Source organism: Vulpes lagopus, chromosome 12 (genome assembly GCF_018345385.1).
Source record: "Vulpes lagopus strain Blue_001 chromosome 12, ASM1834538v1, whole genome shotgun sequence".
NCBI lineage: Eukaryota > Metazoa > Chordata > Mammalia > Carnivora > Canidae > Vulpes > Vulpes lagopus.
The window spans coordinates 2008089-2035657 of record NC_054835.1 but is presented as its reverse complement, the minus strand read 5'-3'; the positions used below and the strand labels follow the sequence as shown (position 1 = coordinate 2035657).

General features: G+C 41.5%; 1 protein-coding gene across 24 annotated transcripts in view; it reads left to right on the top strand.

Moving 5' to 3' along the window:
* The window catches only part of DENND1A (DENN domain containing 1A), a 508029-nt gene that overhangs the window by 283083 nt on the left and 197377 nt on the right, over positions 1–27569 (top strand). For all 24 annotated transcript variants that reach the window (XR_005983074.1, XM_041724904.1, XM_041724896.1 and 21 more), the window contains 2 exons: positions 1700–1800; positions 18584–18629. Coding sequence is in view for 23 of the 24 variants with exons in the window: in XM_041724904.1 (XP_041580838.1) it covers positions 1700–1800; positions 18584–18629 (147 nt within the window). In the remaining variant the exon portion in view is untranslated. The remainder of the gene's footprint in view (positions 1–1699; positions 1801–18583; positions 18630–27569) is intronic.

Below are 27569 nucleotides of genomic sequence, written 5' to 3'. Positions count from 1 at the left end.
CTTGCTGGATCAGCTCCTGTTCATGACATGTACCTGATTTAAAGAACAGGGTCTGGAGGGAAAAGGAGGGGGGGGGGGAGAAAGTAGCGGCCCTGGATTTAATACACAGCTCTCACAACTGTGAAACATCAGCAGAATATCCAATTTAAAGCTGTTCATGTTACACTAACCTCTGGGATTCTTTTAACTGGGCCTTGGCACGTCACTCTTTGGCCACGTAAATGTCCTTCTGTCAGCAAAGGCCAGTTAACAGCTTCCAAAAGAAGCAAAGTCCTCCTGGGAACAGGCTTCCCAGAAACCAAAGAAACATTAAAGAAAAAAGGCAGAAAGAAACATGTGTTGTTGGCTTTTGTCACTTCAGAGCCATATCTCCAAAGGTGTTGGGTTTTTTCCTTCTTTCACTATATTGAATTTTGTAGCAGTTTTATTCCCATTATATCTTTGTCCTTAATTTTTAAATTATATCAAATCCTAATATGTGTCTAGCTCTTAAGAGAAAGAAGGAATATGAAATAGGGGCATATCAAAAGAAGGAGAGGAAGGATTAGTCAGTAAACAGTGCTGGGGCAATTGATTAACTATGTGGAAAAAATAAATTCTCACCTCCATCCTTAAACCTAAATTAATTCCAGATGGATTAAAGAGTTAAATGCTGGGGAAGAATTTGAGGACTTTTGTAGTATAACAGCAGTAGAAACCATCATGAAGGAAAAGATTTGTCTGTGAAATTATTTAAACCTTCTCTTTCCCCCAAAATTCAAAGGAAACTACAGAAGGGTAAGTTATTTTCAGAAACATTACAAGGATTACTATTCTTCGTATATCCATTGTTCGCTTGTAAATCACTTTTGAAAATCCTAACACTCATTACTGGATTAAGAAAGTGAATAGACCATTTACCCAAGAAATATAACCAAGAAACATGACAAGATGTTAAGCGTTAGTCATGATCGGAGGATTAAAAATAAAATCCAGATAGAGACACTTTCAAAGCTACTAACTTGACTATAGTTCTTAGCACAGGTGAGATATGGAGAAGACATTCTAGTGCATGGCTGAGGGAGTGTAAAGAGCTTCCATCCTTTATTATATTAATAGTTTTTTTATATTTAAACTATAGTTATTAAGTGCCTTAAAATATTTATAACCTTTGTTTCTGAATCTTACATCTAGGAACCTTGTATAAAAATTATTGACATGATCTGATTATATAAGGTAATAGTGGGAAAGTGGTTAAATATAGCGTGGGAAATTCATTGAGTATCCTTAAAAGATATGTTTTCTAAGAATATTTAAGGATGTGGGAAAATGTCAACAAATAAACATTAACTGTAAAAGAAGGCAAATGAATACTGCATTTACAGTAATTCTAATTTTATTAGAAAAGAACATAGAAGTGTTTTGTTTGTAATACCTCAGAATGTCAAGTTATTTCCAGGTGGCGAAGGCTTTTATTTTCTTTTATCTGTTTTTCCATTTTTAAAAACTTTTAAAAATTTCATTGTGCATTAGCTTCATCATCAAGATGGGGAGGAAGATTTTCTTTTGAAAAGCAAGCTCTTACTAAATTTGAATTTGAGTGATTGAGTTATAATCTTAAATATGTCAAGAAGTACGTATTTAATTGTTTTCAACTTCAATGACAACGTCTTCTCATTTGGTGTTTTAGCTCTGGGTCTGTGATTTGCTTCTGTTGCAGTTGACTGCTTGCATCCATGGGTCTGCCGCGATGCTCTACCCCATGTTCTGGCAGCACGTGTACATCCCTGTCCTGCCTCCACACCTGTTGGACTACTGCTGGTAAGGCTGCTGCTCACCCTGTCCTCTGTTCTTCCTCTTACAGGAACTGACAAGGATGTTAAGCCTATAACTTGTAATGCAATTGTGACTAAACTAAAAATACTAACTTCAAAATGATGTGAATTTTAGACCACGTGATTGCATGGCCCTTTTGTTTCTAAACTGCTTTCAACTATGCTGTGGCATTCTTAAGAGTTCAAGGCAGTAGATCTTTTTGTATTTCTCGCTTCGGAGAGACTGAAGTACCACATAGAGGTGTGATTTCTACCCCCACCCACCCCCAAGAGGAGTCGGAGACTGGTGAGAAGAATGGTTGTGGTCCCCAGGGTCTTGAAGTTTCATCCATACCCTGGTACATTCTGTAGGACTCATTTTCAGCTGTGCTTGGTTTGGGAGCATAAGCCACACTTCAAAACCCTCTGCAGTTTTTTGATAGGAGTTTCAGTGTTCGGGGAAATGTATTTTAGTGTCAGGAAGAAAGGAGTCAGGCTTTAGAGTCAGCTCTACCACCATGGGCAAGTCACTTGGCTTAAGACTTTGTTTCCTCATCTGCAAAATGAAGTTGTTCCATATATAATATATAAAGATTGTCTGTGTAATGGATTTGGATCTGTTTTCCTTCTGAATAATTCTTTCTCTAGCGTAATGTGATTAAAGACATTGTCTCCAGACAGCTCAAGTCAGCAGACATTGATAAGGGAGCAATGGAAGGAAAAGGTACTGCCTGCCAGAAATTAAGAGCTTCAGGAGAAAGGGATCTATAGAGGGTCACAGCCCTGTCATTCAAGAACAGATGATTTTAGGACATTTACCATCAGGTTAGTCACAATTTTTGCTGGGTTCTTCCAGCCCATTTTGCAATCCTGTCATGTCACTGAAAAGGTTCACTGAAGTGGCCAGATTGTCTGAGAGCTTAACTGTGTTCTGCAGTGCTCCGATTTTGAATGTGTTGAGCTCAGTCTCATCCAAAGAAGCCATGTGTACAACCAAGGTGTAGCTCAGGGCCATCAGGTACAAATCAATGGCACTCTCCAGTGCATAGCACTAAGTGAATTGGCTCATTTCTCTCTCAGTTATGTATCTTTCTTATCAAGGTAGCTGTTTTTAGCTGGACCTTTCTCCCATTTCTTATGAAATTAAGGGCCCATTCCTTTGCTTAGACTTGCTGCTTCCTTTCGAGCTTCTAAATCAACTATGTTCATTTTTTCCATACTGCCACAGGTCTCAAAGGAGAGGACCATGTTTGTTCTCCAGTAGTGTTTGTTGTTTGAATGAAATGCTAGGGGGCTGAAGAGAGGAGGACACTGAAACTCAGACAAGAAGAAGAGAGGGGAGTGAGAGGAGGAAAGAGGACAAAGATGGAGGAGGATAGTGAGAGGAATAGAAGGAAAAGGGGATATAAGTTCCCTAAGACAGACTCACACAGTGATTCCCAGTCCCCTTAGCTCGTAGAAGCCCTCTGCCGTGCCCCCCACAACGTAGAACACTCTCATAGACACCTACCCCACACACAGACATGTGGCCCCTACCCCCCTCTCACACACACACACACACATACACACACACACACACACACACTGACACAGGTCCATTCCCTGTGCACGTCTTTGATCCCCCTATGAAGAGACCCCACCCACCCCCCGCACACCTCACCCCAGACATGTACTTTAAAGAGAAAACCTTAAAAAAAAAAAAAGGAAACCTTTTAAGAGTTCTCCCTGGAGGAGACTCACCTATGTATCTTGATACTGAGCTTCAGATAGGAGCTCCAGTGGGCTTCTGTGTGCAGGTGTTGGTAGGACCTGACAGAGTCATAGTAGTGCCTCTGTCTCCAAAATAGTACAACTTTATTTTTCTATTATTTCGAAAGCTTTGGTTACTGAATTGTCAGCTAGCTTAAAACTAGCAGCTTACATTCCCCGAACTGTGCAAAAAGAAGGCTTTGTTCATTACAGTGCTAACAATAGCTTCCAGTGTTGAGCATCTCCTATGCCCCAGTCTGTGATCTCACTTAATTCTTCTAGCAACCCTGTGAGGTGGGTATTATTATTAGTTCCATTTCACAGATCGGTAAACCAAGGCCCCAAGAGGTTTAGTAACTTGTTCCAATATAGATACCATGTACTGTATGATTCCATTTTTTTATTCCATTTTTATAACAACAAGCATTACATGTGTATATGAAACACAAAAATGTGTGTATACATATATAGATGTATGTATATGTGTATACATGTACACACACAGGTACAGCAGAAATCTTAGAGGAAATACACCACAGTGTTAGCAGGGATTTGTGAGGGGTAGAAGGGAGAGGAACTCGGTGTGATTTTTATTTTATTTTGTTTTATTCTGTTTCTACAATGAAAAAGTATGGTTTCTATAATTGAAATTTTTCACTTAAAAAAATTAAGTATTTATTCTAGCCAGTTGTTCTTTCCAGCCCTCCTTTCTTATCTGCTTCAAGGATTTATTGGCTGGTTTGCTTTTTTCTGTGGAAGGTGATTCGAGATCCTCTTTTCAACTTCCTCTCTAACGCCAGCCCTCTCATGAACTGTGTCACTAGCCTGATCCAGAGGATGATGCTGTCAGGTCTACCTTAGAAGAGAAGACTTGACAATGAAGGCTACTAAACCCTTGTCAACCCAAACTTCCACTCAAAAACAAAAAAAGAAAAAAAGCAAAGCTAAGACTTGAATTTTTCAGAGCCTGAGTGGGTTTTGTGATTAGGCTCCATCTTGGAGGTTTCTGTGTATATGATAGCAGTCCCTCTCCTGGCCTCTTGTTTGCACAAAAGAACTTTTTTGACATTCGACCAAAGGATGATTATAGGCCAGTGGAGATTGGTATCTGTTTATTAACTACAAGATGTAAGAATGAGGAAATAAAAGACCCTAAGAGTTAAAACAGATCTTCCATTCAAGGCTTGATTTGATCACCTTCAGCCTGCTACCAACTGCTTTGGTCAGAAACTACAAATGTCATGAAATTTGAGTCAATGCTAATAACTTTATGCTATTGTGCTCGGTGACTTTCACCACTGTTGAGTTTAATCCTTGGTGGTAAGAGCCAGCAGGGATAACTAGCATTTTAAGTAAAGTGCTAGGAGCTTGAAACATGTAAATTTGAAGGAGGTTTGTTCCTCTGCAGATGATTTAAATGTTAAGTACGTCCCCATGCAGGGGATACACGAAATGGAATCTGAAAACTATTATCTCCTGTAGAAATGAACTCTCAATTTACTCACTGCACAGGAAGGGTAGATTCTAGTCATTTTCACTGCCAGCAGGTGCCCTTGCTATGCATAATAGACTTCGAAAGTGTAATTAACACATGAGGACCACTGCTGCCAGTTTTTCTTCAGGTACATGCTGCTAGGGGTTTTCAGGACAACAGTGTAGGCTGTGAGAGCTTTTTACATTGCACTTGAAGATGAGGTGTTCATTGACTTCTGGACAAAGACATGTTAAATGTGGCTGAGTCCAGATCCTGCTGTTGGTATCACAAGTCATGGTTCTTGGGCCCAAGAGCTAGAATGCAGCCTCGGGTAGAACAGAGGCCAGTAGAGCAAAGCTATGGGATGCAGTGAATACATGGAAAGTATGATGCCTAAAACCCCACAATTATGTGGAAGACTCTAATTGCACATTCACAAATACAGCAACCAATTATCTGAGTTAACTCTAATTAGGGGTATAATCACAGATTTTAATTATCTGAATAAATCAGTTTAGTACAAATGATCTTCCCTAAAAAATTCCCAAATTATATTTTTCAAATCCCTTCCCATTTTTGGAGAGGGGTATGTGGTAGAGCATACCCTGGGCTTTGGATTCAGACAGATCTGGATTCAAATTTCAATTTCATCTCTTATTAGCTGTGTAACCATTAAGAATCTATTTTATCTCTTTGACCTGCAAAATCTTTTTCTGTAAAGTGGGTTTAATTTACCTACTTTGAAGAGTGGCTTTAGAATTAGTGATGTTGGTCATCAAGTGGCACATGGGCCATTTAGTAAATGGTGGTTGCTCTTATCATGGTTATTATAAACACGGAACATGAATTTTGGTTTCCAGAAGGTTTAACTCACATCAAATATTCTTGTTTCTGCTGCTTTGTGAACTCAGGGAAAAACTTTATAATTCATCTTTTCTTTTTACCCCTCAGATTGTTTTTATTTTGATTTTTTTTTTTTTATTTAACTTGAGTTATTGTATGGTTGTTTTCATTTGCAGCTGTGGCATAAGAATGAAAAGAAAAGAAACAAAAGCAGATGGCAGAGAAAACGAAAGGAGTAAGACATTTCCAGCCCTTATGAATATTTAAAAACATGTGCTGCTGGTTCCTTTCTACTTTAGATCTGTACCATTTTCTTGACTTTGAATGTGAAAATGAGAATGTTCCCTACCTTGGCTGATGTCAGCCCTGACCTTGGCCAGTTTTGGGAGGGCCTTCCCATTTCTGGGACAAAAGGATTAACTTGCTGATGAGAATCTGCATTTCCCTTCATTATAATAATCACTACTGAGTAGTGTGTGTGTCAAACTCTTTATAAACATTATTGCAAATCTTCAAAATCAAGCCATAAATAATATTTAATTATTAGCTCCATTGTATGGATTAGGAAATTGAAGCTCAGAGAGGTTTAGTGATGTAAACAACTGTCATACCGCTAAGAAATGATAGTCTGCACTTAACATATAAGACTATCTGATATTAAAGGTTTCCTTACTGTTATCCTCCAAAGTTTTAGAGAGTAAGTTTTATCCATCACCAGGATTTTGTGAAAAAAATTTCCATGTAGGCTTCTTGATTACTTGCTAATCAAGTTTTTTCATTCAGAAAATATTTATAGAGCACTTACTGTGTACTGGGTACTATGCTAATTAATGTTGCTAATAAAAGGTCCCAGTAGAAACCATATGGTATTTCCTATGTAAATTCCTTTTTCTGCCTTACTCTTTCAGAAGTAGTCCTACTACTAGTAAGAACTACATGTCAGTTCCCAAATCAAATTGTATATTTGGGTTATTCTGGACACTTGTTAATATACCTTTGTGACAAAATATTTCCAGAGCAGATCAGGGCAAGTTCAGGTTGTCCCCCAAAGGCCAGCCAGATCAAGAGGCAAGTTAGTAGCTAATTCCTGATACTTTGTGAGGACATGGTTGAACCAAAAAGTTATATCCTGTGTGTACAATTAGGTTTGAATTTTACAGTTGTCTTTGTAAAAGGCATTGTATCTCCTGAATCTGGAAACCATTCTTTCACTCAGAGTGGACATGCTCAGATTCTGTCTGAGAGATACTAGTTCTAGATTCTTTTTTTTTTTTTTAAGATTTTATTTATTTATTCATGAGAGACACAGAGAGAAAGAGAGGCAGAGACACAGGCAGAGGGAGAAGCAGGCTCCCCGTGGGGAGCCCGATGTGGGACTCGATCCCAGGTCTCCAGGGTCACGCCCTGGGCCGAAGGTGGCACTAAACCACTGAGCCACCCGGGCTGCCCCGCTGAGCCACCCGGACTGCCCTAGTTCTAGATTCTTTATCCATGCTGCCTGTAGGGTTCTGAATCAGTCCCTACATGTGGCATCATGTATTCCATCTAGAATTTATAGCAAACAGTCTGAAATGTGCTAATCACAGGGTGCACAGTTCGTATAGTGAAGGGGCATCAGTCTGGAGACAGCTGTCAGGTGACTTCTAGATGACTAGAGCTGGGTCCAGTCTGATCTGTCTCTTTATCCATGCCACGAGATTTTGCATAGGGAATAAACTGATGCTAAAGTTAGTGGGATTGTTGATCTTTTTAATGACAGAAATAGATATCAATGAAGTGTGGTGTGGTGGAAACAGGAAAACCTAGCTTTGGTTCTGGCTTCCCCATTTACTAGCTTTGAGGTCACTGAACTTCTCTGAGCTTCCTTTCTATTCTGTCAAAGATGAATAGAAATTACTACTGACACAAAATGGATGTTCCATAAATAGTAAGTACTATTTTTGATATTAATGTGAATATATATAAATGACCCAGCAAAATCCAGTTGAAATACACAACACCCAGGTAAAATGGAAGTAGACAGATGTGGCTAAAATTCTCTATATGCCAAAGTCTGGGATATGTAGGTTCTGTTCAAGATTGAATTCCAAGTAAGCAAAAACTGTCATTTCCATTTTGCAGCGAGTATTTATGAGTGCCTCCTATGTCTCTGGCTGGGGCACAGGAAGGTAGGAGCTTATTTATAGATGGTTCTGGATCTGATAAAACACTCCTTCACTAAAGAATTCAGGTGTCCAGGCAAGAGCAGGAGAACAGATTTTTTTTTTAAGCTAAGAAGCAGCAAGGGTGTAGGTCCAGTGCTCAGGGGGTGGAACCACCACAACAGGAGCTCCTTTGGGAACGGTAGGATAGGAAAAGGACCAGGATTTCGGTTTCAGACAGAAGGAGGTGGAAAGTTGGGTCTGTGGTGGGCCCGACAGGCTGGAAATGTATAAACAATGTGTATTGGTTGAACAAAGAAAGGGAAATTATAGATTTCCAGGTAAATCTCTTAGTGAGATTTGGCTAACCTTGACCCTGGCATTTGAACAGAGAGGCTGAATAGTAGATAAGTTTTGGGTCCAAATCCCACTGAATACATGTCTTTGGGTGAATCACATAATTTCTCCAAGCTTCCCGTTGCCTCATCCACAAGAGTGTAGCTAAAAATATGGTTCTCCACGAGAAGCCTGGCAACCTAAAAACGTGTTTGGTGTCGACAGTCACTACATTAAGATGCACCTACATTTCCTTCAGCAGCACCCAAGAGTGAGAATGCCAAGAGTCTTTGGAGGAAGTTTTGGACAATTTATGAGTAAACTGTCTTCCTTGTGGTAAAATGGCAGAAAGAAGAGACTGGGCTCTCTATATTATCTATGCTATAGATTTGACAAGAATCTATATTGATACTGTAGGTTCTAAAGGTTCATGTTCTACATTTGATTTTTTAAAATTCAAATGTAATTCATATACTGCAACATATATAGTAGGTTTTTTTAAAAACGCATACAATTCAGAGGTTTTTTTTATATAGTCACAAGGTTGTACAACCACCACCACTAATTCTAGGTCCATGAGATTTTTAATACATTCCTTATCGTTAGTAAGATAGTTCATTCTTATGTAAAAACACACATTTTTTTTAACCTTCCAAAAGCGTATACATCAGAAAGCAAATGTTCTGTGAAAATGAGTATTCTGTGTAGGTAGTTGGCATCAGACCCTTAACTTGGTCCCTGTGAGGTGCCCTTGATGGCATAGATGCTAGGTGTGCATCGAGATGAGACGGCTGTCATCCAGCATCGCATGCCCTCAGTGGTGCAGAGACTTGCAGGGTTAGAGAAGTCATAGTGCCCCATCCCCATGGGAATGGCCTTTCCCTGCTTGGGGATGGTGGCTGTTAGCTCACCGACCCATCCTTTGGGGAGCTCTCCTGATGGTTGCTTCCCCGCCCTGAGGGCCCCCCACCTCCTCTGCTCCTGCATCTACATCTGAACATGAGAAACTGTCCTACTGGTTCCAGCTTGCCAGCCCCTGTCTGGCTGCCTGATGTGGCAAGGGGCAACACAGCTTGCTTCCCTTGCTCCGGTTTCTGACTAGCCTCCCTGGAACATAGCTGGCCCTGACCTCTGCTTATATAACCAAGCCTTGGCCTGACTTTCTATTTCTTGAGCCACATTCTGTGTGTCATTCCTCACTCCTCTCTGACCTGGAGCCTATCTTGGACCCAACAGTTAGAAAACTGTGGAATTTCTTTGGTCACAGCATAGTGGTCTCTACAACAAAAACATTCTAGCCATGTTCCTGGTCCCCAATAGAGCAGGAGCCACAGACTGCATGATGCCGTCATGCCTCAGCAGTGGAGGTGCCTTACCTCATGGAGGACTTTTAAGATAAGCATCCCTGCCCCTCTTGGTTGTTGGTACAAGGGAGAGTCCATGAAGCCACCAGCACAGTGCTAGGCTCAGAGTATTCTCTCAACAGAACCAGTAGGTTTTTACCCTTAAACATTTGAAAGACTGAGAAGCTAGGCTAAGAAGTAATTGGATGTTGTGCATCTTGGCATTGACATATCTTAGGCCTAGAAAAACAAAAAGAGCTCTTTCCCTCTTACCAGTTGCATTTTAAACTTCTACATTTGGAGGAGTTTACTTTCTTTTGATTTATCCATACACTCTTCTCTTTCTTTCTCCCCCTCTCTCCCTCTTCCCCTCCCTCTCCTCTCCCTCTCTCTCCATTTCTTCCTTACTTTATTCATTCCTGCACTTCTCTGGGAGTCTCATGGGCTGCTGGTGGCTCACAACTTGAGACTTGCCTTTGCAGCTGGCTATGGCTGTTATGGTTCTCATTGAACTCTCTGGGGCAATAGAGAGCCCTGTCTCCTGACCTTTTCTCTGTGATTAACTTCTCCTGCTACAGTGGTCTTAGCCATGGAGCCCTTCCTGATGTTTTCCAAGTATGTCTCCTTCCGGTAGATTGAGGAGGCACAAAAGGGCGGACCACTTCAGGCTTTGATGTTGACCTTTCTGGGTTTTCCTTCAGGCCTTATCTTTGTAGCTCATGTGTTCATTTAGGTTGGGTTCAGGGGCTTAGAGCTCTGGAAGGCATCTCTTCCAAGCTCCAGGGTTACCCCAGGAAGCCCCAGGGCCACACTGAGAAGGGCACTGTCCCCAGCCCCTCCCCCATGCTTCCACTGTAGTGATAGACCTGTGTCACACTAGCCAACCACTTCTAGTGCCTGACACCGCGTCCTGCCTACCCTCACAATTGTGAGCCCTGCGAGCTGGCTCCCGAAAGCACACGTGCCTCGTCTCCCAATCCAGAATTGCTCTTGTCCTCTCATGGGTCCTTGTCCCAGGCTATTGCTCATAAATCAGGGACGGCTGGGTGGAAACCAGCCACAGAGTTAAATACCTTTTCCCCTAAAAAAAAACTGTGATTAACTCATGGCATTTGTACCCCTTCTGCTTTTCAAGCCGTATTTTCTGCCTCTCACCAGCTGTGACCTTTGTCAAGTCACTTAACCTGTTTGAGCCATAGATGCCTCTGTAAATTATGGAGATCAGCCTTTCAAGACTGCTGCCACGATGAAATGAGGTCCCCTCGGGTCCACCCCCAGCACCTTGTATGTTGCCTTACCCCGGTTCACACGCATACACTAATAAGCTTATTTCATGTCTGCTGCTAACTGTAAGCTCCAAGTAGGCAAGGACCTGAACTGTTGTCTCTGTCCTGTCTCCCCAGCCCAATGGGACGCTTGACACATAGTAACATTTGTTGATTGCACAGCCTATGGAAGGCACTGGGCACATAGTAAATCTTCGTGTTCTCTTTCTCTTCCCCAGTTGCCTTTTTCCAATTCAAGCTCCAGAACGACTAGTTGATTTTTCTCTATGGACACCATGAACCTGTGATGATCCCATTTCCCTCTTTGGATGTTGGCAGCTGGCATGCTCAGAGCCAGGTCTATGGCTTTGCCAGCAGGTGTTCAAAACTTCACAGCATACAATTGGAGTGCCAGTTTCACCCCAGCTTGTGTTTTTTTTTCCCTTTGCCCCTATTTCTTTTCCTACTTTTGTTGCTATATTAAACGGCTTTAAATCTTAGAACAAAAAACATCACTTCCTTTAAGCTAGTAAGACAAACAGTTTTATTCTTTACAGTATCTCCTTGCTGTTTTCTTTTTCAGTTATAATTATCAAATAGCCAGTTTTTGTTTTCTTAAATTAGCATCATGGCTAAGAGAAGTTAATATTAAGTAAGAGTAGTGTAAGAGACTTTGAAATATAAGAGTTTGAGCTGGAATCACCATTAACTGCGACCAATGGCAGGTTTCTGGGAATCCTTTTTTAAATCTATAAAATGGATGGTATAAATTGGATTATTTGGGGATTCAATAAGATAAGGTGGCTAAAGCCTCCTGCACAGCCCTTGGTATCTGGTGCGCACTCAGTATGTGGCAGCTCCACTGTCACTATTCTTCTGTGCTCTGCATGTGGTAGACTCTGAAACAGGAAACAGTTTGATTCTCCTGTGACTGACAGTCTAGAATAACATGCAAATTAACATGTGCTTTATGCCAAATGGGCAACCCACACAAAAGACTCTAAAAAAGGAGGTGTTTGCAACCACTGGGCTTATGTGAGAAGTGGTGCTCAATGGGCAGCAGAGGTTCAGTAGGACTTGAAGGAGAAGGGATTGGGGCTCAGAGACAAATTGCGAATAAGAGGATTCCTGTGGTGATGGGAGACAGAGAGCGGGTTACTTGGCCTGAGACTTGGCACAGCTCCTGACTAGCCCATAGTAAGCAGATAAAGGACGACCTTATCTCCTTTCCCTCTGCCTTCTAGTAGCCCCACAAAGGCTGGGCTTCTGGGAGAAGATCAGCTCATTTGTCTCAGTGAACAGACTTGGATTCTAGTCTGTTGTGCCATTGACGAGTTGTGTGACCTGCATGACCTCCATTTCTTCATCTGTATAGTGGTGGTAGCAGTAGTACCTCCCTCCCAATGTTGCCGTGAGGGTCCCCTGGGAAAATGCCTATTGAACCCCTAGTGGCTGCTGTGATGGACTCCTTGTGCACACCGGCCATGATGGTGGCCCATACACCATCATGCAGTCGCACTTGATGAGACCAGAACTATGATTACGTGCACTCTCTGACAAGATGAGCTGTGAGGTCTTGGTTCATGTTCTTTCTCCTACCTCTTGTCCTTTAACCTTTCTACCTATGCCAGGCCTCGTTATTTCAGAGCAGAATTTAAGAGTCTAGGACAAGCTGTGTTTACACTTTTGTTTCTTTTCCAAAAAAGAAAGAATAGCTCAAATGAATAAGACTTTTTTTTTTTTCAGAGTTTCCTTTCCTTTGAAAGTAGAGAACTGAGGAAAGAAAGACTTAGGGGTTCCCCTTTGTCAGTCGGGATATGTGATTAAGGAGGTGTGTGCTTCTGAGAGGTGGAGTGGGTACTACAACATGTGAACTGTAATGCTGACTGTGCATTTTATGGGGAAAAGCAAAGCAAAGCAAAACAGTGGACCTTCCAAGTCCCTGGGCAGCTCTTAGCTAATTCCTTACTGAGGTCAAAGAGGTGTTGCTCACCTGGGGGTGGGGGCCCTCCCACCTCTCCACAGGTCCTCTTCCACCCTTCCCCCCTTGTCCTGGAAAGCTGTGTTTTATGTATTTGAGCAGCCAGTGTTCTTTTATTTCACCTGACTCTTTTCCAATTAGTAGCCACTCACCTCAGGGGAACATAATTAAGAGGGCTCTAGTTGTCTGGGGAAAAGAATTAAACAAATTGTGAATGTGCAGTAATAATGAACGGGGCTGCAAGACCATTAATAAGTCTGCAGGAGCCACATTCATGCGGGGAATGAGCTCGTGCGTAGAACTTACCTGTAAGAAAGTTCCTTACATTGCAGGCCTGAGTTTGTAGGAGGATTGGGTGAGTAATCCCCATGGTGTACCAGCACATCATAAGTACTAAGCATGTGCTCTGGGACAGGCTGGGCACAGCCATCTGACAGCCCTGGGTTTGAATCACAGCTTACTATTTACTAGCTGTGTGACCTTGGGCAAGTTACTTCACTTTTCTGAGCCTGTTTCCCAGTCTGAAAATGTAGAAAATAGCACTCCTGCAGAGTTGTCTTGAGAATTATGTGTAAGTAATGCATAAAAGTTGCTGCATTCTAGTAGCTTGATAAATATTCGTTCCTTTTTCCCTTAATAGGGTTCAAATTAAACATACCTTTCAGGTAAAGGTCATTATATTGTCAGTGCCTTGGCATCAGCAGCAGAACCTCTTTATTCTGCAGGGAAGAAGGAAGAAAGAATATTTTTTACCCTTCCAGAATGTAACTGATGAAGTCAGTGCAATAATTCCCTGAGAACAAAAGCCTAACAGAGTTATACCCTATTCTGCTACTCGGAGATGCACAGTGGCATCCCACAGTTGCCATCAGCCATAGGGCAGTTGTGACACAGTTGTCTGCCTGTATATGAACTTGGTCATAGCTGTTAATATTATCACCACGTTAGTTATGTGCATTATTGGTTCTGCACATGTAAATTGCCATTTAAAATGTCTTCAAAATCTTGCTCAGAATTGGCATTGAAATGTAAAGTCACTGAGAATGCTGAAAGGCACCTAGAACACAGAAGTATGGTATTCGTTTGCTGTTAAACAGATATTTGCATTGCTGTGTTCTTGAGAAGCAACAAACAAGTTCTTTGTGGGGGACCAATAAAGGATGGTAGCTTCTAGATGAACTTTGATTATGTCTTGTTACTGAGATACCCTTGGAAAAACATGCACATTGATGACTGAATCACAAAATGATTCAGAGTGGTCCAACTCTGAATGTGAAAGAGTGTTTTAGGAATAGGTTAAACAGGGATCCCTGGGTGGCGCAGTGGTTTGGCGCTTGCCTTTGGCCCAGGGCGCGATCCTGGAGACCCGGGATCGAATCCCACATCAGGCTCCCGGTGCATGGAGCCTGTTTCTCCCTCTGCCTATGTCTCTGCCTCTCTCTCTGTCTCTCTGTGACTATCATAAATAAATAAAAATAAAAATAAATTAAAAAAAAAAGGAATAGGTTAAACAAATGTATTTTGCTGTGTTTTCCTTTTAAGATATGCTCAAGAGTGATAAGTGGTTTTTAAATTTTGTCAATCTAAGTGGTGAGAAAGTAACAAATTATAGTTTACTTGTGGTCTTTGCATTCTTGGTGGTATATAAGACCAAGAGGGAAGGTTGCCTTCCAAAGAAAGTGTTAAGCAACCTACTGAACTTAGTAAATAGAATGGTAACAAGAGTGTACTTGGTGTCAGCAACCCACGTGCCAGATGATGCATATCAAGCACTTCACACTCATAATGGAGTCTTGACTGTCCTCACCAGGGCTTTTCCAGGTATCTTTCAGAACCAGGGCAGGAACAAGGAACCATTCTTTGGGTGCTAAGAGAATGGGTCCAGTAGAACCAGCCATGTCAGGGCCTCAGAGACAACCCAACTGGAGATGATAAGTTGCCAAGCTGACCATGTGCTGCTCCCATGCCAGGTGCTTCGTGGGTTATCTCTAACCCTGCAACAGTCCTGAAACAGTCCTGAAAGATTTCCAGTGGGGCAGGTCCTGGCCTTCTAGAAAGCGCTTTGCCAAAAAAATAACAAAAGGGGTGTGTGTGTGTGTGTGTGTGTGTGTGTGTGTATGTGTGTGTGTATACACCAAATAGCCCTGACTTGATTTAGTAATTCCATGATTGGAAATTCATGCACGTGAAGTTGTTCATTTTCACCACTGTGTGACTTAAAACGAAAAGTTGTGAGTGACTTAATACCTAACTCTGGAAACAGGGTGCAGTGAATTAAGGCACATCCATACATGGTGGAATATTACACAGTCTTTATTTATTTATTTTTTTTATTTTTTTTTTTTTAAATTTTTTTTTTTTTATTTTATTTATGATAGTCACAGAGAGAGAGAGAGAGAGAGAGAGAGAGAGGCAGAGACACAGGCAGAGGGAGAAGCAGGCTCCATGCACCGGGAGCCCGATGTGGGATTCGATCCCGGGTCTCCAGGATCGCGCCCTGGGCCAAAGACAGGTGCCAAACCGCTGCGCCACCCAGGGATCCCTTACACAGTCTTTAATCACAAAGATTGTAGTCTAATATGGAAGACGTTAATGTGGCCAATGAGAAAACAATAAAATAAATTTCAAAGATATAAATATGTTTGTTAATGTGGGCCAGTATTGGATGAGAAAAATGTGAAAATAAAAGTAGCCTTAAGGTGATGTGATCCCCCTCCCGCAAATTTCTCTTTATAATAAAAGCCAAAGAAAAGAGGTTTCCAAAAAAAAACAAGTCAGTAACTGCAGTAACTATTGAGGTTTACTGAGAATAGAAATTTTCAGAACACACCTAGAATTACCCAGTTATATATTTGCTACATTGAGATGTTAAGGAGACCCTGGGTTTCCTCCCCTGCCGCTATTTTCCTCTCCCCACTTGGAATTTGTAATTAGTATCTTTGCACAGCAGAAATGCAGTCATTTCAGGGAAGTATTTGAGGCTTTGTAAGCAAATGATGATAATGTAAAAGGTATTTGTCTAAATTTGCATTTATACAAAACATGGAGCTGCTGTGATTTCAGAGTAAATGTGCTTTCAATATTTTCTAAATACAGAGCTGTTGCAGCCCTAACAATACTTGGCTAAGAAATTGCACTTCTATGATAGGCCATAATTACTCTTTGGGAAATTATTGGGCTTAAAAAAAATGCCTACCTAATGATACCTAAAGGGTGAGTCCTGCTTTGTCCCATTTTGCATCTGTAGTCACTTCTGCATGACTCCTTCTCCTCTCTTTCAGAGTATCATTGATTTTTATTGTAGGACAAAAGGGCATGCATGGCATTAAAACCTACATATTTAAAATTCTAGAAAACATTTCTTTTTCAGGTAAGAGCCTTTAGTTACACAGGGACTTTCACAGTTGTTTAAATGGTCTTTTTGTGTACGTTAACTCATTTGCCGGAATTTTGGTTCTGAAATTCTAATCAAAATTCAGCGTCATTTGTCAATTGCATGATTAAATGTAGGAGCTGGAAAAGTTGATAAGATTTGGTTAAACATTATGGATTGGAGTTTTTCTCCAATGTGTTAGGCTGTGCTTCTGGACAAATTAATAAGTGGCCATTTTTCTGGAATTCTGCACCCTTCCTGCTTCCTTTCATTACATTAGGCAAGATTCCACTAGATGAGACATTTGCAGTCTTAAGACTTCCTGCCAGGGTTCAGACTTTGTATTTTTGACATTGAAGCTGTCGTGTTCCTGAAGCTACTTAATTAGAAACACATTCATTTCAGTGTACACTGGAAAAAGCTTGGACAGCAGAGCCCGGCACACTGGGAAGTTTGAGCATTTGTGTAGCTGGCAGCTAAACTAATGGTTTACAGTTTAAGCGAAAAAAATATCATAGGGCATTTCCTTGCCCCTAGAAGCGAAGAGAAGCTGAATGTGCACAGCAGATACCTTTTCTTAAAAAGAGAGAGGAAGAAGAAAGCAAAGACAACTCCACTTTCACTGCAGTTGTGTTTATAATTCTTTCTTTGGCTATTTTCAAATACAAAAGTCTTCTAGAAGAATAGTTCCCAAACTGTGCTACTAATATTCAAGTCTGTTTTACAGGCTCCCAAGATATATTACTGCTGAGGACATTTTATATTCTGGAGAAAGATTTTTGCTTGAAGAATTTTGTTTGTTGAATGGTAATGAGGGAATTATGCCCTCTCTTATTTTTAAATGTTTGAGCAATTTAAAAATGTACATCTGATGTTTGAAAACCTTCATTCACTATCCATTGCTTTCAGGATAAAGCCTCAACTCCTTAGCATTCAAGAGAAAGCACACCTCTGCTTTCTCATTTTTTATCATTCTGATTTCCACAACCCTGTTCCCAAGAAAAGCCATCCTTGTAGATCCACTTCTACGCTCCTGGCTGCCCCAGAGGAAAGGAACCTGGTCACCTTGATCAGAGCCAGGTATCTTTCCTCTAGGCTCACAAAATACTCTTGCACCTTTCGTAGGACGTGTCACTTACTGAAAAGACATGTGGAAAGGGTGCCATTTTCTCTCTGCCTCCTACTACTTGCCCTCCCTCCCCTACCATACCCAAGAAACACATTCGTGGGAGGTGGGCCCAGGAATTGTAGGTTCGGTATTATGAAGTCAGTGTGGCACAGAAGAAGAAACTTCGGAGTCATCCCAGGTTTCCTGCTTTCTTTGTTTTGTGGCGTTAGAGAAGTGACTTAAGCTCTCTGGGACTATTCTCTCCCCTGTAAAATGAGGATAACACCTACCTTGTGCCATTGTTGTGTGGATTAGGAAAGGTGAATTTGAAGTTCCTCGTGTGATACTTAACCCATTTATCATTGGTAAGTGGCATCATAAATGATACTGTATGCAAGTGCATGTACACATACACATTTGCGCGCACACACACTCACGCTCCCGAAACCCACGGAAATCAGTCCATAATGCCCAGGCTTTAAGAGCTTTGGAGTCGGGTTCTCCACTCCTGCTCAGTTACTACTCAAGGAACCATTGCCCTCCCTTTGAATGAAGCAGTTGAAAAGGGCTTTGTGAATCATGGTGTCACTGGATGGCATGTGTGCAATTGGTGGGGGAAGGCTTGCTCGTAGTTCTTCAGGACTTAGGCCAGTCAGAACAGAGAATTAAATCACATCTCTGGCTGGCAGAAGGAAACAGCCAATAACAAAAATCATTCTTCACTGAAACACATCATGCCTTCCATTCAACCTTGGTAACTGTATTTCTGTTGTAATTGTGGCAATAACAGTTTCCATTTGTGCCAGGAACTCTACTAATCTCTTGACATATATTCTTCTCTCTCATTCTGGTCACAAGCTGTCAGTTTTTTTCAAGTATCCCATTTTAAAGATAAGGCAACTGAGGCTAGTCACATAGCTGCTCCTTAGGGACTAACACCAAGGTCGGTGCTTGTCCCACCACCCATGCTGCTTCAAATGCTGCCCACATTTTGAAATCCTTCTGAAGTTTTTAGGCTTGGGAACAAAATGTCACATTAGGATTTTTGTTGTGAAAGGAAATGTAACTGTGCATACGTTTATTAAAACAGTTTTTCTCCAAATAATGAACCATCTGTAATTTTCTCTTGGAAGCAACAGACATTAAAGCAGCTGTGTGTCTCTGTTTCTCTTCACAGTGCTCCCATGCCCTACCTCATAGGAATCCATTTAAGTTTAATGGAGGTAAGTTGGCGCCTTTCCTCCCCAGATCTCTCTACTTGTGGCTTTGTTTTGATATGTGGCGGCGAAAAAGACAGTCTCTGGATTCACAGCTCTGCACATGGGAGCATGTCGAAGCAACACCTCTCCCAGGTGCACAGAGCTGAGCTTCAGTGGAGACCCTTTCCACTGGGCTCTGGCTCCCAGTGTTTTTCCACTTTTGCTTGGAGATTGTCCATTTTCATGGGTGAGGGAGTGAGGTACATAGAGGCAGGAGGAAGGGGTTCTTCAAGGGTTTGAACGAGGGAAAGGAATTTGCTTACTTTTCCAAATGATGTTTATTCTAAATCAATATCAATATTACAATTTTCATTATAGACAATGTGGTATAAAGAAGTATAAAGAAGAAAGTTAAAATTATCCACAGTACCGTTATTCCAGATTCAACTACTGTTAGCATTAAACTATTCTTCCTCCCAGTCTATAGTCTATAGCCTATGAATATATATTTTGTATAAATGTGCATAACTGATGTGCGTATATATATGTATATATAATTTCATGTCTGTTTCATTTAACATTATTGCATGGGGATTTCTACATGTTTTTAATCTACTCTCAGTAATAATAATTTTTAGTTTGTTGCCTGTCATTCCACTTTTTTGATATACCACAACTTAACCATTTTCCTATTATTGTTGGACACTTGGTTGTTTACCATTTTTCACTATTATAAATAGCATTTCAGTGAACATCTTTATGCATAAGGCTTTATCTGCATTTTGACTTATTTCCTTAGCACAGAACCCCCAAAGTAGAAATGCTTGGTCAAAGCTATGAATCTGGTGCCAGATTGCTTTTTGTATGGCTGTACCAATTAGATAGCAGTTCTTTTAAAGGACTTTTCTGTGCTTTTGTAAGTGCCATTGGTTTGTAGACATGAACCTTAAGCTTTTCCCTTCTCAAGAGAGAGCTTAAATTTGTACTAGAGCAAAATGAGGTGGGAGGGGGGGTTGCCTATTTTGCACAGGAGATACGCTCTCAGAGGGAAAATCTAGAGCCATGTCCGTCTGTGATGATGCTTTGCATGTCTTATAGGAAGTGCTACTTCTCTTCTTCTGTTCCCTTCATTTCACGTCGACGAGGACCACCTGCTTCTTCACTAACTGTTGCACACTGTGCTATTGTGCTTACGAAAATGAAACAAGTTGGTTATCGAAAAACCTGTTTGTTTGACATTGAGAATCTTGATCAAAATAGACCACAGAAATCTGCTCAAATTTCTAATTTGACAGGACGGCCATGTGGCTCCTACATTCTGTTAACAGTTCCTCCTTGTCATCACCCAGCCCTGAGCACATACAGTACACAGTTTATGGACTATCTTGGATGGTGTATTTAGATCAGATTGAAGAGATTTCTTCTGTGTTTTACCTTTGTTTGTGAAGTTTAGGGGTGTATTCAAAGCTCCTATGTGAAAAATTAAAAGTGAATACTTTCTAATCGACCTTTCATGCCAGCTGTTGCAGAGTTTGAAACATGAATCTAAAGGCCATTTGGTCTTATCAGAGTCCACAGCTCTTCCCTGCCCCTCCTCCTGCCTTCCAGACTGTTCCAGCACAGGCTCTTTCAGACTTCTTTTCATGTCCCTTTACCTTTAGTATTGTCCACCTTTCTAGTAGTCTTAGCTTGCTTTTCTTCACCACATGCCCTCTAGTCAACTCACATAAGGCTTTTTGCTTCAGTTACCAAGGGTAGTGTCAGTGACTCTTGGCTGTGATTCTCATACTGGCATCCCTTTCTGTGAACTTCACATGCAAAGTTTCAAGTGCCAGTTGACTGTCACTTAATGTGCTACAGATGTTTCAAACTCAGACTCCCCCAAACAATGCGTTATCTACACACACACACACACACACACACACACACACACACACACACGGCCTGCCGCTGTTCCAGATCCCTATGAGTGGCACCACTGCCTGCAAAGCCACCAAAGCGGGACACACTGAGCATGGCTGAGTACTCTTCTTCCTCATTCTTTCTCTCTAAGTAGTCACTGTGCCTCTGACAGTTCTCCCACCCTGTTCCTTCCTCACTGCCTTCATTGACCTTTTTTTCTTTGCTCTCTTGGATTCTTGTGAAGCCTTATTCATTTATTTGATAAGCAAAATGAAGGCCTCCGTGTTCCAAATATTTGCTAGGCTGTTGAGGGAGGAAGACGGAGGTGAAATTCAGGGCATAGTCCTGACATTTGGTGGAGTACCTTCTGCCTGGCGCTGTACCTCTGCATCCTGCCTCTCTCTGCTCTCCCCACGTTCTGCTCAGTCTCTACCGCTGTCATGCCTTGTGTCCTCTTACTGTCCCTTGGTAGCCAGTGCCCTCAGTGATTCCCAAACACACTCACATGCCCCCCTTTCCCCTACCTGCCCTGACTAAGGCTGTCCTTCTCCAGCTCTTCCCAGAAGTCCCTGGTTGTCCTCTTTTGCTTCCTGTACCTCTTGCTCTGGATGATAGCCATCTGCTTCTGTGTCTCCTCTCTCATCCCTAGGAGTGTGAGTTCTTTGAGAACAAAGACTATGCTTCATTCATGTAGTGTCCTCAGTACCTAGCAGGACGCTGAGCAGGTGCTTTCTGAAAAGAAGGATTGAGTGCATGCTTGGAAAACTGGAATTCCAAACACATTTTGAGCCTCCAGTAGGCATCACTGTTTCCAGGGAACCTAGCACTACAATTTTACTTAAAGATAGAGTAAATTTTTTTTACTTTTTATATGGTTGTAAGGAATTTTTGAAAAGGCCTTTGGTAGTGAAACATGCAGTGCAAAATATATGTCAATTTTGAAGCTAACACTTGACAGTTTTGTGTTTAGGTGAATGGGTGCAAGTCTACTCACCTCAGTCTTTGAAGGGTTTTAAGTGAGAAGGTTCAGAAAGTGCCAGGCAAGGTAAATCTTAGACCTGTTTGAAGTTGGGAAGGGGTTTGCCATGCTGGATTCCTCTGTGGTCAGAACTAAAAGAAAAACAGAAATAGTCATCGCCCTGTGCTTGAGGCCAGCTAAGCCACTTTCCAGACAAAGTCACATGGCCTGGGTGTGTTGGGCAGCCATGAACTACCCAATTATGGAGTTTAGTCTTTCTGTCTCCTCAAGTGGATTTCAGTTCAGACTCCCAAGTGCTCTAGTCATCCTTTTGATTGGGTTTATCTGGTTCTATTATACCCTTCAAGGGAGAGAAATGCTTTCCTGCGAGGTTTCTTCTGGGAACTATGGGCTGTAATACTCAGGGAGGAGTTCGTACCTGGGGCCAAAGGAAAGCTCTTTCAGGAAGGAGCTCGGGAAGGCCCATCTCCTCTCGCACACTAGTTTTCTTACTGGCAATTCAGCAAAAGGCTTATTTTTGACTGTCTTGTTATTTTTTCTTGAAAGCTATAGGCACCTTATTATGCCTTTGCATATGTGCCAGAATTTTTTAAACTTCAAATGAATGTGGCAGATGTTCATAAAAGTTTAGAAAAAGCTACCATAGGAAGACTTTTTAACCATTTTTATGACACTCAAATTTGTTGCACAAAACGAAATATAAATTATAACCTAGTGTTCTCATTTGTAAAAAGGTTATTTTGGGGAAAGACCTCATTCTAGTCTTCCTGCTCTCCCAGGGTGCCCTTGCTGTGTGTTAGATGATAACCTCGTCCCCTTAAAAAGTCTGCCTGCCTTCCTCAGTGACAAGTTTATAGTTGATCATGATTTTTACCCCTCCTTCTGCCTTTTTATATTCTTTCTCTCATTTAAGCAAACGTTAATTTGAGGCTAATGGTAAGTTAGCAGGATAGCCAAGGCTATTGGCATAGACCTAGTTCCTTCTTGGAGAGAATGATCTTGTTAGCTGGCAGCTAGAAAGTACCGAAATGTGGCCAGATTACACATTGGCTGTTTCCTTTCATTCTCTCAACCTCAGTTCAGGAGACATTTCTGCCACCCCTCTTCTGTGCCATGTCTGGTAGCAGGTGCCAGGTCACATCTGGTAGATGGTGCTTCTCCTCTTTGTTAAATGAAGACTTTCCTTTCCAAGCCTCACAAGCAATGCTTTGTGTACAGGCCTCAGAGCAACATGAGGGATGGATGCAGGATATCATATGTATGTATCATTCCTGTTGGCAGAATGGTCAAGAAGGAGGAAGGAAAGTCGATAGCCATGGCACAGTTCCAGACAGAGGCTCGGGTTAGCCTGTAGATTATGCTCCACCTATACACAGAGGCAGTGAAGTGTAGTGGTTAGAATGTAAGCTCTGGATGCTGGCTCCCCTACTTCCTGCTTATGTGATGATCTTGAGCAGGGTAATTGACCTCTTAATCTCTGTTGTCTTACATATGAAATGAGGCACATAGAACTCAACAGAGATCAACAGCCATTACTATTTTTATTTCCTCAATGGCCTCAAAGCCATTTACATTAAGTTGATGGCTTTGAATTCATGTTTCAGAGACATCTTAGGTTACAAGAGTCATCATCCTCATCACCTAAGGCAAAAGAGTGTCAAAAAAAAAAAAAAACTGGTTTGTGCTCACCCTATTTTCTCCTGGTTTGTAGTACTAGAGACACCATATCAGGTATGGGAGCAGTGCTTTTGTAGAATTTGAAGCTACTGTTAGTCCTCTGCTTGACCACTCCCCTGCTGTAGGAATTTCAGGCATGATACTTGGTTTCTCTGTATCTCTCTTCATCTGTAAAAGTGGCTAGTACCCATCTTTTAGGATTGTTGTAAGGATTAAGTAAGTGAGTCCTGTCTGTGTCCAGTGTATCCCAGGGCCTGGCCTGTGGTAGGCATGCAGTCTATATCCCCTTCTGTAGTAATGTTTCGAGAGCCTTCTGAGTACCAGGCACTACATCATGTGAAGCGTTCTGTATGAAATGGTGAATGTCACGTAATCCTTGCCTTCACGGGGTTTTGTCTGGAGCAGATGCAGACAAGTGGAAAGTAATTGGAATGAATTTGGGTTGCCGTGGGTCTGGTGGGCAACCCAAATTCACTGGGTGGGGGAGACACTACATCTAGCCCTGGGGGCTGTGCTTCAGAGAGGAAGGAAGTACCTAAACTGAAACCAGGAAAACAGAGAACAGAGTCAACAAAGACTTAAAATGAACACCATGGATTTTTCCAGAAAGTATGAGTAGTTCAGTATCTGACAGAAGCACAGAGCTGAAGGGAGAGAGAGCTGAGGTAGGCAGGCAAGGGCTAGGCCATCCAGGGCCTTGTAAGCCTTGTTAAGGAGTCTGAACTTTATAGGGCAACGGAGAGCCATTGATGTGTGTAAATAAGGAGGGACATGGTCAGGCCTTCTCCTTCTGGGCCATTAGAAACACAGTCCTTCCATATAAAATGTTTGGAAACTGCTTAACCATGTTAATAAAGTAAATTGATATTTATAAAGATCAAGGTAATTCTTAAGTAAATTACACACCACAACCATATATATAAAATTCAGATGTGTTAGCATCCCAAACCCAAGCTTCTGAATGGCTCCTTTGCTACCACGCTGTGACAGAGGTGTTTGTAGTGATGACTTTCTTCAGGGGTCTAAGCACCACTTTTACTAGATTTTGTCTTTTCCGCCTGTTTCCAAGTATTTTTTATGAATTAGATATTCTTTCTACAGCCCAGTTTGAGGATATAAATTTAGATTGTATACTAAATGACAGTTCAGTAAGAACAGGAGGAGTGAGACCCAGAAACCATATCCACAGGTCCCTAGCCACAGGTCCCAGCATTAAAATGTCAAACGGTATGTGATAGGTACATGAGGGCACTAAGCCAACTCACAGCATTCCTTTCTCTTTCTCACCGTCCTTTACCTGAGGAGGCTTAGCGGGAGCTGCTAGAAGCCTGATTTTGCAGATGCACCAGGTGCTTGGCACAGCACCGAGCCACCACTCTAGGGACCATATCCAGGTGCCAAGTTAGATCTCCTTTTGGTCTGTGGGAGCCAGAGGCAGCGTTTGTATCTGCACTGGGGCTCCCAGTATAACTAGCAGGCTTTCACACAAAATCACAGGATTTACTTATTTACAGAAAAGAAAAATAACCTCTCTTTTTTCCTTTGCCTCTCAAAGAACCCAAATTTCTGTCAAATAAATGGACACAATTTTAACTAGTTTTTTCTTTTCATTTTCCCCTCAGCATAGAAAGTCTTTAATCCTTTGTTCATATATATATATATATGTATATATATATATATATAAATTTATTTTTGCATAGTTTCATAGTGAGCAAAGTGTTTCCTGTTTACCATTGTGCCATTTTGCTTCTTCATAGGACTCCACAGGTAGACAGTAATAAGATGTAGTTCACACTTGTTGATGCTAAGATTGATGCAAAACTCTGAGCCATAATTATATTTATTTATTTATTTATTTATTTATTTATTTATTTATTTATTTATTTTTTGCCATAATTATATTTAGATGTAAGTGGTGACTTGTATATGTATCCTCACAGGAATTGAGAAATTCCATGTGAGATTTATTTGTTAGTGCTAAGTAATCCTCTTCTTGCTTTATAAGAAGGTGATAGTTGCATGACAGACTCCACCTGGTAGTTTTAGTTACAGGCTCATGGGAAGAGCTTTGGCAGGAAGGGGAGAGGATTGGGACGTCTTCTGAATCCCTTACTCGATACCAGGCACTGTGCCAGATACCTTTCCTGTGTTCACTTTTGAGTGTTCCTCAGAATTTCCCTGCCAGGGGGAGGTATCCATATTTACAAATGGGGAAGCTGAGGCTCAGGTAACATAATTTCAATCAAGGACCCAGGGCCTCTGCTCTGTGCACTGTCTCATCAGGCTATGTGGATCATGCCTAGCCCTGCCCCTCTGCTGGGCAGAGGCCCCAACTTTGCCTGAGCCTTTCCTTCTCAAGGCAGCTCCTATGCCATGCCCTGGTGATTTTGGTGAGGGGATCATCAGGGAGACAAGTCCAGCAGCCTCATGTACCAGAGAAGAGCTCTAAGTACATTTGTATCTGGGTTACTTAGCCTCCCCATGACTTCATTTTCTCATCAGTAAAATTTAAATGATATTATTTATCTCAGGGTGTTGTGAGAATTTAGTGATACAATGAACGTATCACTTTTGTATTGAAGAGCTTTTGAAAAATACTATACCAAACATTCTTTGCAGTTAGGAGCATGTTTAAATTGCTTGCTGGTGCTTGCTTTATTATATAAAGAAGAAGGTAGTTGGACAGTAGCTTGGTCTTGCTGGAATTTTCTTAGCATTCAATTTGTTACCATGCAGAATATCATATGTAAGTCCCTGTCACATGCACAGCATTGAGTGATGGCCCAGCAGCTCTGTTCAACCTAGGACCTGAAGGAGCTCCTGGATTTCACCTGATGGGCTTCCCCTGGAAGCTCTCTCCTCTTCACAGTGCTGTCTACTTTTAAAACGAGTGTGAGTCTTAAATGTCACTTATCCTAATACTAGAATTAGTTAATATAAAACAATTTAAAGCTCTAGTAGTAATTTATGTAATCAAAGGAAACAAGTACTTCTGGATGATTTAAGTATCTCTTGCAGTCAGTACATTTTCAGTATAATTTGTTGTGACTGAAATGTTCTCTTGTGAGATGAGATAAGCCTCTGTTATAGATTAGAAAAACTGAGTAATTTATGAGGGAGAATCCCAGTAGAAAATGTGAAACCATCATTGATGCTCTTGTTTGCCAATTTTCCTATCATCACTTAGCCAGTCATTATAAGTAAGTTCCGCTTAGCAATGGGAAAACTGACTTCAAAGAAAATTTAGTTTATAAACTGTTACTGAGAGAAGCATGAACTAATCAAAATCCTGTCAGATTATAAGAAAAGGAGCAGCACGCAGGGAGGCTGTGTGGAAAGGACTCTCAGGCTCTAGAGTTAGGCGGCTCTGGGTTCAAATTCTAGCCCTAATTAATGGTCTAGTTAGAATCCAGGTAACTTTAGACGAGCCAAGAGGTCAGTTTGGCAGAGGGTGGGGAGAGTATTATTCCTGCACCACACAGTTAGACTATTCCATACAAAAGAATTATTGTCTTCTTTAGAGATAAAGAGGTGCCTACTGGAGGGGCACCTGGGTGACTCAGTCCGTTAAGCATCTGACTCTTGATTTCAGCTCAGGTCATGATCTGGGGGTCCCAGAATCTATCTCTGCACTCAGCGGGGAGAACCTGAGATTCTCTCTCTCTCCCTCTCCTCCTGCCCCTCCCCACCCCCTGCTCGCACTCTCAATCTCTCTCAAATAAATAAACACATCTTTTAAAAAGAGGGGATCCCTGGGTGGCTCAGCGGTTTGGTGCCTGCCTTTGGCCCAGGGTGCAATCCTGGAGTCCTGGGATCGAGTCCCACGTCGGGCTCCCTGCATGAAGCCTGCTTCTCCCTCTGCCTGTGTCTCTGCCTCTCTCTCTCTCTCTCTCATGAATAAATAAATAAATAAACAAATAAATAAATAAATAAATCTTTAAAAAAAATAAAAAGAGAGAGGCCTATTAGAAATATCTAATGACATCAACCATTGAATGAGAGTCTATCAGTGTACATGGCACTTTAGCCATAGCATTCCTGTGAAGGAAGTGTAGGTTTTGCAGATGGGATGTTATGGTTTCTCTTTGAGCCCCAGATGCCTCGCTTTTAAATGGGTAGATTCCCCCACTTCATAGGAGTTTTTAATGAGTAAGTGAGGGAATTGATACCTGACACATGGTAGGTGCCAAATAAATGGAAGTGACTATATGTGTATCAGTATTGCATCATTAGAAGGCATCTACCTAAGATTGACTTTCCCCTCTCTCAGCCTCCTTTTGTATTTTTTAGTGAGTGACTTTTTCTAAATTGACATTAACTCAAAGGCACTTTTAACTGAGCATAGCCACATGGGACTGGTGGCTTCTTTTCATAAAGTCCTTGCAAGCGATAAGGGGCAGGGCCGT